The following is a 14845-nucleotide window of genomic DNA, read 5'->3' on the forward strand; positions in this document are numbered from 1 at the left end:
TCCCCACATAGCTCTCCGACCTTCTGTGTGCGAAAGGCCACAGGAGGGTGGCGGATAGTGCACGCATTCAATAAACTGAATGCTGCAACGATACCGGCTCAAACGCCGATACCGAGAAAAGACGTAATCATAGACGGTATGTCTAAGAGTACTATCTTTTCTTCTATGGATCTGATGGATGGGTTCTATCAAATCCTTATGCGTGAGCGGGACATCCCGTACACAGCAGTGAGCACCCCCAGTGGTATGCTCTGGGAATGGCTAGTGATGCCTCAGGGGCTTAGTAACGCCCCTGCAACATTCAACAGATGTGTAACAAATCTGTTGAGACCGGTGCGGGATTTCGCACCGAGTTATTTCGACGATGTATTCGTCCATAGCCGGGCCATGGACGGTAAGACGGACGTGGAAGTTCATAAAACTCACGTTCGTCAGGTTCTTACACTTATGCGAAAGCATAAGTTGTATGCAAATCTCAAGAAGTGTATATTCGCTGCAAGCGAAATACCACTTCTTGGGTGCATCGTCGGAAAACGCGGCGTGCGCCCTGATCCCGATAAGATCAAGGCAATTACCGACTGGCCAGTTCCAATCGATGTCAAGGGACTTAGAAAGTTCCTTGGTTTAGCGGCGTATTTGCACAAGTACTCCCGCAATTATGCAAAGATGACAGTTCATCTCTCTCGTCTCTTGAAAAAAGACGAGAAATGGTAATGGAACGCTGATTGTCAGCGTTCGATTTAAGGTATCAGGTAAAGCTTGATGCAATCGCCCATCTTAGCGATTGCAGATCAAGACAGACCATTCCATGTGGTCTGTGACGCCAGCGAATTGCAATCAGCTGCGCGTTAATGCAATACGATACAGACGATGCGGAGCGCGTCGTCCGTTACCAATCGCGCCAGCTGCAACCAGCTGAACGCAATTATCTAGTGCATGACAAGGAACTCCTTGCCATGAAATATGCATTGGCTAAATTTAGGGTCTATCTTCAAGAAGATAGACCGTTTATCGTATATACGGACCATGCGGCATTACGCAGGGCCGTAAATAGCCCACACCTCTCGCAAAGAATGGCGAGGTTGCTATCCTTCTTCGCAAAATATAATTTTTCCGTGGAATGTAAACCAGGACGACTTTATGTCGTCGCTGATGCGTTATTACGCCGACCCGATTTCGAGCCGGCTGCGCATTCCAACAGTGAAAACAATCCCACTGTTGCAACACTCATCTCAAGTGTTCCGTCATCAATCTTGTTTGATGACATAAGGAGAGCCTACACAGAAGATAAGGACCTTCTGCGTTAAATGGATCATCCGATGAATCAATCCGATAAATCTTATATCGTTGTCATCCGATCGATAAGCAACACGCAACGGCCACTGTACTACACAGCCGTTGCCGGCGACACTTCACGTGTCGTCGTCCCAACGAACAATGATTTGCGCTTGCGCATCATGTATGAGTGTCACGATGCACTAACGAGTGGACACGGTGGACGTGAGACGACTTAACCCACAATAAGTCGCGACTTTTACTGGCCCCACCAGTATCAGTTCGTGCGCATGTACATTCGTGCTTGCGAGGTATGCCAACGGGTGAGGTCTAGCCCTTCATCCCGTGCACCTCTCCAGCCTCTACCACTTCCGGCAGAATGTTGGCAGTCCGTATTTATGGACTTCGGCTTCGAATTCCACGAAGACGATCACATAAAAGATAAAATCCTTGTTTTTGTAGACAAATTCAAGATGTACCATCTTGCTGTAGTATCTGAGTCGACCACGGCTCCGGGCTGTGCCCGTGATCTTTATCGATACGGTATTGAAACTCTACGGTCTACCCCGTGAACTGGTCACGGACAGAATCCACGGATTTCGTTGGAGTTTTGGCAATCCGTGTTTCGATCTCTCAGAACACGACTGACTCTGATAGTCAGACGGATCGCGTAAATCGCGTCCTCAAAAAGATACTTCGAGGTTACGTTCAATCGTAATCGAATTGTAGCGAGATTTTACCGATGGTCGAATTCGCCATCAATAATTCGGAGCATGCATCTACAACCCATACTTTCTTGAATGGATTACGCCATCTACGCATACCCACCCAATTAGAGGGATCCTCTAGTTTACGGAAGGGGGGGGGACTCGCACGAGCAAAGCCATTTCTGGCTCATGCTCATCACGCATCGAAGTTACCAACGACGCGAATGACGTCGATGTCGAAGCAATCGACATCGAAGATGAGAAAGATCTAATGGCAGTGCGCACAAAGCGCACTGAAAAAGACAAAAAAATGAGTCAGCAGAGGAACTTTTACTAGCTCGAGAATCAATAAATAATTCGTACTGGATTCCCTTGATAACGCAGTGGTTTGTCAGAAACGGAACGCAGACAACCGTGGAAGAGCAAACGTTATTTCTTTAAAATTAATGACCTAGTGGTACTCTCTACGATAAACCTACCTAAGCGTGTAATCACTAATGTGGGTAGCAGTAAACTACTACCCAAGTTTATTGGGCCTTTCCGTGTTATGCGAACGCATCCTACATTTTACGTTGGTCGGCTCCGCCATAACAGATGTGTTCACACCCGTTTCTAAATTGAATTCACGCGCTTAAAATTTGACTAGAAAATGGTCAAATACGAGCCACTAGTTAAAACCCGTTTCAAAGTCATTTCTTGAAATGAATTCTTTTTTAACTTGATCACTAGCAATGCTGCGAGTGCTGAGGCCAGCGGTCTCACTTCAAGTCCGCGCATTTGCGCAACCTCTACTGCTTTTTAATGGCGCTCGATCTCTCCGTACTGCACGTGGTGGTACTCGTCGTCGAAAGGACCATATCGCGCGCATCGCTAAGCTCGAGGCCATGGCGCAGGAGCGAGAATATGCACAGCAGGAGCAGCGTCAACGCGTACTCGAGGCACGGAGCCGACCGCCTGTAATTCCAGGATTTATTCGTGTCCGGGATTTAGCTAAGGCACTTCGCCAACCTTTTAAAGACGTGCTAAAGCGCACAGTTACCAAGGCGCATCGTCGATTTTCCCTCAAGACCAAGACCCACCCACCCGCCGAGTTTCGCAGTGTAAAGCAGATCGTTCTACCCTATCGTGTAGCACAGGAAGTTGCAAATTCTTTCAATATTCAAACAGCTTACGATGACGTTGAGCCGAGACTCTCAGACGTAGAAGCGGACTTGAGTAAGGAGCGCATAGGTCAGCGCCAGCCTGTAATTGCTGTCATGGGCCACGTGGACCATGGCAAGACGACCTTGATGGATACTTTAAGAAAGCAAATGCGAATGGAATTAAAGTTGATTGCGCCGTACGAAAAGCACGGAATTACGCAAAAAATTAATGTATGCGAGGCCGCATTGACGCCGAATGTCAAGGTTACGTTCTTAGATACTCCTGGACATTTCCACTTTTTTCGAATGCGGACCAATGCTGCGCAGGTAGCTGATGCTGTGCTGCTTATCGTGGCAGCCGATGAAGGCGTGTTGCTGCAGACAGAAGAGTCGATCGGGGCGCTTGAAGAAGCCGGATTACCTGCAATTATATGCATTAACAAGGTCGACTTGCTCGACAACAAGGACGAACAGGTTGAAAACATTATCCAGGAATTGCGTTCGTTTGTTGCACTACAGGATAGTCCTGTAGTGAGAATATCCGGCAAAACGGGAGCTGGACTTGATGAATTGAAGCACACGGTATCTATGTTAGTGACAAGTTTGACAGATAACCATCGATTGAACGCACTAGCTGGACCCGATACGTTGGCGGATGGACTTGTGCTGGAAACCGTGGCAATAAAAGGACGTGGGGCCGTACTGCGTGTGCTGATTAAGAATGGGGAGTTGGTTGGGAAGCAGCACTTTGTGGCTGGCATGATACGTGGCGTGGTTCGAGAAATGCATGACGCAGAAGGACGTGATGTCAAGCGCGCGTTGCCTGGAACGGTTGTTGATATCACGTACACGAACAAGTCGAGGAATGTGGATGCACCAAATGAACACGGCTTCTTTGTGCTTGCTGAAGATCGAGCAAAGCAGGTAATTGAGCAAAGGTATGGACTTGGTTAGCATTGCGAGCGTCGTGGGATGAAATTATTGTTACTGATCAACTGATGGCGTTGAATTAGAGAACTTGCTTTGGAGTTCAAGGACTGTCTCGTACCGAATGAAGGCGATTTGTACACACATCCTAACGCTGAAATCGTTACCAGCGATAAAGAACTGACTATCAAAAGTGCTGAAGTAAGTCCTGACGATGCAAAAGAACCGTGCGATCGTGATATTATTGATGAAAGGGAGCGTATTGAAACAAAGTCGATTATTGTCAAGGCTGATGGCGCTGGTGCGCTCACCAGCATTCAGGATACAGTTGATGAAATGGCTGGCATTTCGGTATGCTTCGCGTCGATTTACTGATGCTTTAATTAACTTGTAACGAATTCGTGTTGATATGACGCATGAATGCAGACAGTGCGGCTGGGCATTGGCAACATCTCGACCAAGGATATTGACGTTGCGATTAATGGCGAGTGCCCAATCTTTGGCTTTAATGTAAAGTTGCGTAATCGTGAGGCAAAGTTAGCAGCAAAGAGAGGTGTACGAGTCATTTTGCGCGCCACTGTGCATGAATTGATTGAAGAGATCAGTGCATTTGAAGAGTTGAATGATAAAGACAGAAAAATTGCCAGTGAGTGAGGACACTTACTGAAAGGCTTAAAATTCGTAAGTACAGAGACTGCAATATTTTCAAATTTTTTAATTTGACCATGCGTCGTCTTCTTGTGCTTTGCTTCATTCGTTTAGTTGGTTTAATTATGTAAGCGACATCAGCATTGACAATTAATATCTTCTATGATAATTAAAACCGCCGCTCACAAGCTATATTTGTATTAATTACTACAATTTGTAAATTAAAATAATTAGATATGCTAATTTTCTGGGCTTTCTCTAGTACAAAAGTTGCATTTGATGCAGCAGACTTAAAGCACTCATGACGGTCATCAGAATTGCTATTAATCCAGCAATAATCTGCTGCGATCGGTGTTGCTCGTTTCCAAGACGATAGATGAAAAATGTTGGCAGTATGAAGCAGATCATTGGATTTGTCGTGGAACCGAGTACGCCAAGAACCGACGCAATGTCACCAGACTCGAAAGCGACCAAAAGCACCGCAAGCACGAGAACTATCGAAAGTTCGGCATGATGCTTTAAATCCAGTCGAACGTTTGCAAGCATTGCTTCACGAATGTTGTCTCTCAACGTGTGTACGAACAGCGGTACCGTAAGAATCAAAGCGATGCTGAATCCAAGACACCCGGCAATTACGGCACCATCTCGATGATAATTATTTTTTAAGAAATTCGATTGAGTGGCCTCGCCAAATGTAAGGACCACAAAAAATCCACAAAGTGAGTAAATAATTGTCGCAATGCCAATGCTGCGATCCATGACCTTGTACATTCGTTTGCTGGAGCGATGTTTTAGTACCAAGTAAATTGGGAGTACATTTGGATGGCACGTGAACGAGAACACAACTAGTGGTATCGCTCGTAGCAAATGGCTAAGACGCATATCAAATATCGGCAAGTGTTTAAATTGATATGCCATTGTTGGAGCCAGTCCTTCGTGCTCAAATTGAAAGTACTTGATGACAATCACCAATGTCATGAATCCAATACACGCAATGGAAAAGAGTGATGAGAATCGCAGCGACTCGAGACTTCGCAGCAACGAAAGGGGCAGCACGAGAAAACCACACAACATTACTATCAGCACTTGTCGATCATAGAAGATGCTTGAGCTTGTAGTGGTTACGAATGGTCGCAGTGCAAGCTGAATTAGCTCCGCACTGCCGACTAAGTACCCGACGCTTGTTCCAAATAAATTCATGCAAACGACTAATTGAGTAAATTTCGCGAGCTTGCGTCCGCCTGTAAGTAAAGCCAAGTCCATATACGATCGCGCCTGCTTTAGATCTGAGCACTCAACTAGCAATCTTAGAGTGAAATTGGTCGCAATTGCTCCCTTTATAATCAGAAGAATGCCTAGCGCAAGTCCTGCCTGATGCACAGCGTAAGGAAGCGCTAACACGCCAGCACCCACGATCGCAACCGTCATAGTAAACATGGAGCCCTTAACTGTGAAAGCATAAAGTGAATTAGCAACAAATAAGAGCTTATATAGGCAGGTGTTGTTGTAACCTGATCCTGGTAGCATTTTTTCCATCAAATACGTCTGAAAAAAGCCGCCGCGCTTGCTGAGTCGCTGCTGCTCCCGGAAGAAATCGTTCTCGAATACGAGCGTCTCTCGCTCTGAAATGAGTTCATATCCATCGCCGGGGGGGTCAGAATCCGTTGCTTCGTCCTCTGCTAGCAGACGTTCGGACATGCTGTCGTCCATATTGTTGTTCCCAAACGCCATCATCTTAAATTAACTGTGCTTTAAAGTTTACGGAAGATACACTGTTTTGGAATATTTTGCACTTTCACAACAATCGCAAACAAGTAACAATCTTTCTTAACGCAGTTATTCAAAAAACAGCCGAGGTAAAGCCCCCAACTGTAACGGGATGTACCGCTACATTACTCTTATTCTCTATAAGAGAAAACATATATTCCTATAAATAAAATTAAAGAAGAAGAAAAAATTAGGCCACTGCTGTAGCCTTGGGGATGCAAAAAATTTGACGCAGTATGTAGGCGGGCACGTCGTAATGCGGCCACCCTCTACTTAGACACACACCCTAGCACAGCGAGGCATCGGCTTAACCAGCTTCTCTTGCGTGCAGTGAGGTAGTTGTGGTGGGCGCGTTAGCGACCTCACCCAACGCACTAAGTACTCTGGTTAAGTGTCGTCACGGGAGCGGTAATCTGGCTCCTCGTGCGCACTTACCAAGTAGGAAATAGCTCTCAGACTGATAAATATTTAAGCGTATTAAATATCAATACCGGTTTTTACCAAATAAAATTTCATCTATATAGATAACACTTAATATGTATTGCGAGCGTATTTTTCTAGATACTTCGCCTAACGGATGACGCTAGGCGTCATCCCTCCTAATGTGAATGCACCCATGTGCATCACATCCACAAGATTTGGTCACAAATGTGCATTACACCCGAGTGCTGGGTCAAATTACTATAATTTAGTAATTGACCATCCTCTTAAGTATACCAAGTGTACTCAACGGGGACTATGTAACATTAGGGCAACTTTATCCCGTTACACAGTGGGTCCATGAGGTTTCATGCTAACGCCATTAATAAAATAAAATTATAGGAGCTCTTCGCATGTGAATTTCTTCCAAGATATTTCACTAAATTGTAGGCGATTTCAACGCAAATTCCGTCAGCCTTAACAATCCGGGCTTAAGAAGCTCTTTGTTACACAACCCCCGTTAAGAACACGAAGCTTAGTTCACAAGATGGTCAATTACATAAGTGAAGTAATGACCCACCACTTGGGTGTGGTTCACATTGTGACCCACCCTTGTGTATGTGATGCACATAAGTGCATAGGGATGACGCTTAGCGTCATCCAAGAAACGAGGTATTTAATATAATACACCCGCAATACATTTCAGTGCATATCCACCGAGTTGGCATTTATGATTAGTTGAAACTAGGTTTTATATTAAACACGATTCAATATAAATCAGTCTGAAATCTACTTCCTAATTGACAAGTGCGCACGTGGAGCCGGATAGCCGCTCCCGTGACGTTACTAAAACTAAGATTTCTACTTGGTTGGGTGAGAGGTCGCGTAAGCGCCGAACAGCTTCCTCACTGTGCTTAAAAGGTGAGTTCTAGTAGTGCCTGGCAGCATTAAGTTGTGCCCGACTACACCTGCTATATGGACACCCCTCGCGGAATCAAAGGCTGCAATCATGGCTTCGGAATTAGCAGCGGTTACTGGAAGGCAAAGAAACAGACCAGGAACGTCGGAATTGCAATCAAGCCACGCTCATGCGAAAAATACGGAAAGAAGCCATGCACCGGTTAGGGGAACAGAATTCCGACTTATCGGTGATATCAAGAAAGAGCATTACGCGCTAGTGGATCCTCAACATCACCCGTCCAGTTGCGCAAGCGTCAAGTGATGGGGCATTATTCTTCCGAATAATGGCATTTCCGTGCCATTTCATCTCTACGATCAAAAATGTGGGCAAGTCGGAAAATATAAGGCGACGTACTCGCGTGTGAAAGTTTTTGTCCCGGGTACTTCGTTAGGACGGGATGTCAAACCTGCAACAGCAAAGAAGATTCAAAAGTATCTATTAAGATGTTAATTAAAGAATAAGAATTTCAATCGTCGGATGCACACAATTTTAAACAATCACTTTTGCGTTCTGATTGGGCCTGGACAGCGGGGGTGAGTTAAATTGTTCTGATTGGCTGTGAGCCGAAGGGGATGGTCCAAAAAGCAAGGGGATGTACATATAGCAGTGACCTAAAATTATTATCATTCAATACCTTTTACTTTATTTTGTTAAATTGAAGCAAAAAGACAACATATCAGTTGATGAGTTGATTTAAATGTAAATAAATATCGTCAATTGCTGCTAGACGCACGAATGAGCGATGCGCAAGGAGTCGATTTACATAGTTAGATTAGTGTTAGCCTTAAGTATTGACTTTTGGTAGCCAAGACACATTAATACTTAAAACCCTCCTCTGCATGTCGTGTACGCAAAATATTAGGAGCCACCTCTCCTTCTCTAATCAGTGCACGTTCGCTAAAACTAAAGTAGTTTTAGCGAAAGGTGCCCGTTCAGACCTAATAGCACTTCGTGGTCCATTTAACGGCCACGCACGTACCATCTAACATGGACAGGTAGGATGAAGAAGAAGGAAGCTTGCTAGACCCCCAAGAAGGGTTCCAGGCAGAGCGCGAGAGGTTCATAAACCTCGAATGGAAAGCGGTCGAAGTATGACTTTGGTTATAGACGAGACAGCCGTAGATAGATGCTGTTCGCTTTACAAATTTACATACAACATGCGTCTGTTGCCCTGTTCATACAACTCGAACTCGACTTGGCCCGAGAAAGGCTAGCTGTATCAGCAAAGCTCTCAACACGCAGAGGTTGCGAGAGTACAAGGTGCTCAAAACTTAAAACTGTTGAGACAGCAGCATGTAAATGCTGCTGGCGGGCGGACGCTTTCGCCTCGACCCGAAAGCTTAAGAATCGAAATCGCTAGAAAGGCAGTCGAAGAAGACTTCCTTTCAGATGGCTCGTGGTAATCGATGCCATCAAATCGCTGCATCAACACAATGCGACGAATGTGAATTTGGCATGTCCAACTTGGCCGGACGTGACGAATCTTGGGCCTAAGGGCTCATGCGTGAAGACCTATTTGTCTTTGGGTCATGTGAGGTCTTTAAATCTTATCTGAGGAAAACCTTTGATCCACCACGTACCGAATTCAGGGCTTGAGCAGAGCTTCTGGATTAAAATTAGGGCAAGCGTGACCTTCACGCTTAATTTCGAGCAATACGATACCTTGTCATTTGTATGGTGAGTCATTCATTAACAAACACAGGTAACTGTGTGGTCCTGTCAAAACCCACATCTTCCCGCTCGAATTAAAGAGACGCTTGATCAAGCGATCTTTGTAGCGGTAAAGTAGGACGTCAGCCTGAAAAAGGCTATCATTCACTTTAGTGCTTATCGTCCTCTGAGACGACAAATAAATTGAGGTTAAGAACCTATGGACCTCTCGTACATGAAAGCGTAAAGCTCGCTCTTCAATTTACAAATGATTGCAAAGATGCAGTCGTTGTCAAACGACAGAGCACTACGACTAATGTAGTGCCTCAGCCCAGTGCTTAGAGAAACTGAGCGTAACGAACATCCGCTAAGAATAGATGAAGAAGCAAATTCGACGCTATTACGAGATCGCAACGGCGAGGCGGATCGTAAGAAACGGACGGAATCAGTAGGTGCGAAGCGCCCTACTGATCCAGCTATGTCATAAGAATTTGCAGGTCTTTTGACAAAAGACCTGCAAATTCTTATGACGTAGCTGGGATGCGCCTCAGACACAAATATTGCGTGTAACTGACCTGAGGATAAGGTTAACCTCATCCCTCAAATTTTTTTGTGCTAAATAAATAACCTCTTAAGTCTTCACTCGATTGTGGGGCGTCGATCGACGCCAATTGCTAGAAGATTGTAGGCTTAAGTTCTTTGAGCGCGATATACCTCGAACAAGAATGGCAGTGCGATTAGCAACAGGTGCATCTGTAACAGTCAAGAAAGATGTAGTTGGTATCCAAACACTTTAATGGTTAACAGTATAATGGTAATTTTGTTGTACTGAATTTGGACGACTAGTTAAGGTCATCCTTAAAATACCATGGCTCAAAAAGTACGAGCCATGCATTGATTGGTAGCATCAAGTCGTAACGATGCTCTTGTTCATTAAGAGGACATATAACGAGCACCTTGGAGTTTTCACAAGCTTATGGATGTCCTACGAGTAAGTGCAATGGTCTCACTTGTGGTACGGTCGTTCGCACGACTACACAAGACCTCAGTGGCAACCCATCAGGCTTTATGATTAAATTCCAACGCTGTGCAGCAAGCACAGCCAGCGTCAAAGTTCGACCACTCGAATAACTTGAGTGGTACGAAACAAGGATGCTTGCTTGAAAAGCAACATCCGAGAAAGTTTGAGCGCCTGTCTATAAGAGACAGCGCGAAAGTCCTGGATCGACTGGAGAGTCGATCGTAGAGGATCTCGCTGTGGCTGTGCAACCACAGCTGGATGCAGTTGGGAGGATACGCCCCAAATAAAACTTGAGGGAATAGATCCCTAAGCCTCTAATGGAAAAAGTCCCAAGAAACCTGCGGTAGAAAATTCCCAGGTAATTTGGAGTTAAGTTACAACGAGAATACTGAGAGCGACCTTGTGTGTGCGTATAGCAGCAGAAGGGTGGCGGATTGCGCATGCGCTCAATTTGTTTTTTTGAATGCTAAATCGGTACCGGTTCAAACGCCGAAATAACGTAATAATTGACGGTATGTCATACAGAACCATCATTTTGTTAAATCGATCTGATGGACAGATTCTATCCGATTCTCATACGAGAACAGATGATTTCGTTTACACCGTATTTCTCCAAGCGGGACGTTTTGGGAGTGGCTAGGGGCTTAGTAGCATCCTTGCAACATTCTGTTGAGATCGGTGCAAGATTTGGCACCGAGTTATGATGATGACGTCTTCGTTCAAGAACGAAGTGTTCGGCGTTGAAGTGCGTAGTATCGACGTCCAAAAGTTACACAAATGCGTAAGCCTAAGACATGTACCATTTCATGTGGTATTTTACGCCAGCGATTTCCAATCGGCTGCGCGATCATTCAGTACGAAATAGATGATTCAATTACTATCAGTCGCGTCAGTTTAAACCAGCTGAGCAAAATTATCCAGTGCATGACAAGTAACTACTTACCATTATATATGTACTGGCTAAGTTTATAGTCTATTTCTCAATAGATATACCGTTTATTGTTATAATGGACCATGCGTCTTTACACACGCCCGTGAACAGTCCACACCTCTCGCAAAGAAGGGCGAGATAGCTGTATTACTTCGCGGGGTATACCTTCTTCGTACGATATAAACCAGGTCGGCATGATGACGTTGTGATGCGGCCTTTTTTGACGGGCTGCGCCAAACAACATTGTGAATAAGCCCCCTGCTGCATTACGAATTTCAAATATTTTGTCGTCAATATTACTTGACGAAGCAAGAGCCCAAAAGGAAGATAAGACGCTAAAGGATTGATGAAAGACCTCAGAAATTCATAACAACAATTTGATAAGGGCTTCTCGAATTTATACTAATCTTCGTCAGATCGCTATACATTACGCAATTGTATACAACAATTCCAGGTGACACACCACTTGTCGTCATTTCCACCCAAAACGATTTGCAGTTGCACATCATGTATGAGTATCAGATGCACCAATGAATGGTCATCGTGAATGTGAGAATACTTACCTCACGATAACGATAAGTTTCGATTTCTGCTGGCAACACCAGCATGAATTCGTACGTTAGTGCTTCGGGCTAGCAAGTTTTGTCAACGGGTGAGCCTAGTCTTCCAATTTGTGCTCCGTTACAACCTCTTCCTGCTACGGCAAAGTGTCTGCAGTCCGTATTAATTGACTTCAGCTTCAGATATCCTGGAGATGTTCACAGGAATAATGATATTCTATTCTTTGTGGATCAATCAGCAAAATGGTACATCTTGTTGCGAAGTCGGCCACAGCCGAAGGCTGTGCTCGTGTCTTTGTCCACAAGATTTTTCGACTCCATGGATTACTCTGTGAACTGGTTTCGGATCGAGATCTCCGGTTCACGTCAGAAATTTGTGAATCCGTGTTCAAGTAACTTGTAACACGATTGGAATTGTCAACTTCTGACCATCCTATAAAAAGGGTCAGACAGGACGTCGAGCCGTTTCCTCATAGAGATACTATAAGGACACATCCACTCGCTTACGATTTAAAGTTTGTTCTTACCGATGACAAAATTTGCCATCCGCAATTTGGTGCATGCATCAAGATAGCATACGCCATTCTTAATGGCTTACGTCATCCACGCATACCCACCCACCTTGTTCGAGGATGAGCCTCGTTCAAGCAGAGGGTTCGATCGAGCAAAGATCGATCTCGTTCGTGCTCATCATGCATTGACTCAACAGTCATTGCAAAGGAAATCAATTTTATTTTCAATCAATATTACGTAAGACAACTTAGTAATAGCAGAAGTGCTATTGCTGACTTTTATTGTAATGATGCTGATATACTCAGCATCGACAATGTTAGTATTAAAAAGAGCAATAAAGCTCTCGCTGAAGAGATAAATGATATTGTTGCAGTGCACGGCAGGAGCACTGAAGACAAAAACAAAATCGAGTCATTACGAAGCGGTAGGCAGGATTCCATCGCTGATGCGGCGAACCGACAGAAACTGAACGCTGATCAAAATAGACAAGCAAAAACTTTATATTCATAGTTAACGAGGTTAGAACAAGTTATATCGTTCGATGGCGAGGGTATCCACCCTCGCATGATAGTTGAAAGCCTCGCTTACAAGTTCGGCTCGATGTTTAAAGTTTCGTCGAAAAAGACCACGAGACCCATCCTATGCAAGAGAGGCAAGGTAAACTTGCCTCGCTAGACAAACGGTGTACTTTGTAGCGTGCACTGATTGAGAACATCTGTTCAACCGGTTAAGTACCACAACCCGTTTATCAAGCCAGGCCTCGCGGCCTACGCATTAATTATTATGCATGAACGTTTCCCAAGCCTGAATAAAGATTCACATCCTTGGCACGCTGGCCAGTGAACCATCGATGCCGGATAAAGGCATCGATGAAGAATGAAGAAATCATTTTCGTCCTCACCAAACTTGTGAAGCCTAGATGGGTCAAATAATAAAGTTTTGTATCATTAGTTGGTCATTTCAGACCAACGAATTTATTCGCCCTTAGTGGGCAACTACGATTTCGTTTAAGGAGTGACACGTTACGTGTTAGAGTCCTTTGACTATGCTAGCATTTGATTAAACGTTTCCTTCGAAGTGAATTTTAATGATCACTTCGTTCCTGGTGATGCTGTACTATAATAGGAGTCTTCACAGGATGACTTTGCGCAAGAGGTCCAGACGATTTGAACAAATTCACAAACAACTCTTTTTCCATTTCGCCATAACCCATTCATTTGGCGACATCGTCTGAGCTAACAGAAAAGTTTTGAAGCTAAATTAGAGTCGGACATTTCAATCGACTCATAAAAGACGCCTCCAATCGATGTTTAAGGCGAGTTACTTTCCCGTGGTAGACCTACTGTTGTGGTTGCTCACCAGCAGCTACACTTAGTTGTGTAGCTGCCAGACTCATCACCTTACAGGCGACGCGCATGGGCTTAGTTATCATCTCAAACATTGTCATTATTATACATCGAGAAGAGCGAGAGAGACACAATAGTAGTCTCTGTAACTGTACATCAGTCGCTATAGTGCTTGTTAATTAGTGGGGTGAAACGGCATGTCAATTAACATAAATAATTTCTTTCTATAAGAGGACTAACAAAGGCGAATAAAACAATTGTCTTTTGAATAACTTTACTTAGCATGGTAATGCGACAGCTCTGTTTATTAATTGATATAAGTTTTAATCATCCCCGCCAATTGTAGCTAGACTAGAAAATGGGCGGCGAGCAATGAGTCGTAATACATAGTTAGATTAATGTAATAGGTTAGCTTAAAAAGTGCAGTACGTAGGAGCTTATTATACTAAAAAGATTTTACTTTCTTAATATTAAATCTACCTTAGTATTGACCTTTAGTTGCTAGATGTAACGGGGCACTACTGACGTATACTGCTATAGTACAAGTCCACTTCGCACAGCCTCAGTGGGAGTGGTGCCACATGTCACTTCGCGTACACTAGTTCATGCAGAGGAAGAATCTTTTTGAGACACTTGCTTTAAAGAGGGTTAATTAAAAACTGTATGTATATATTTAAGTTCTTCGAGTCTATCTATTTAATACCAACTTAATTATAAACTAACACAAAACATTTAATAAAGTTTATCTGTCTTTCTCTTTGCGCGCGTTCAGCGCTGACTGGACCGCGGAAAAAGTAGATAGAATGGTCTATATCTACCAATAGATAAGCTTTAAGAATATTACCATGCAAAGTCATATTCTCCAAATATTCTCTACCTTTTAGATAATATATTAATTAACAACCTTTAAGTGTTAATTTCATGTAACGATTCACCCCGTTACATCACCATTCCTTAAAGACAATCACTCTGACTGT

The 14845-nt window shown here is 44.0% G+C and overlaps 2 protein-coding genes across 2 annotated transcripts; one reads left to right on the plus strand and one right to left on the minus strand.

Annotated features, from left to right (window-relative positions):
- Window positions 1–2713: 2713 nt before the first annotated feature.
- On the plus strand, window positions 2714–6383 carry CCR75_004258 (uncharacterized protein; the record flags this gene model as incomplete). Its single annotated transcript, XM_067962344.1, has 5 exons — window positions 2714–4062; window positions 4138–4402; window positions 4478–4732; window positions 4814–6149; window positions 6213–6383. 3 exons carry the CDS (start codon window positions 2714–2716, stop codon window positions 4703–4705), a joined length of 1842 nt encoding a protein of 613 aa, XP_067823145.1. The 3' UTR covers window positions 4706–4732; window positions 4814–6149; window positions 6213–6383.
- Window positions 4958–6409, minus strand: CCR75_004259 (uncharacterized protein; the record flags this gene model as incomplete). Its single annotated transcript, XM_067962345.1, has 1 exon — window positions 4958–6409. The coding sequence occupies one exon, from the start codon at window positions 6407–6409 to the stop codon at window positions 4958–4960; it is 1452 nt and encodes a 483-aa protein (XP_067823146.1).
- Window positions 6410–14845: the final 8436 nt, after the last annotated feature.

The sequence above is a fragment of the Bremia lactucae genome, linkage group LG1, assembly GCF_004359215.1.
Source record: "Bremia lactucae strain SF5 linkage group LG1, whole genome shotgun sequence".
NCBI classification, from domain to species: domain Eukaryota; phylum Oomycota; class Peronosporomycetes; order Peronosporales; family Peronosporaceae; genus Bremia; species Bremia lactucae.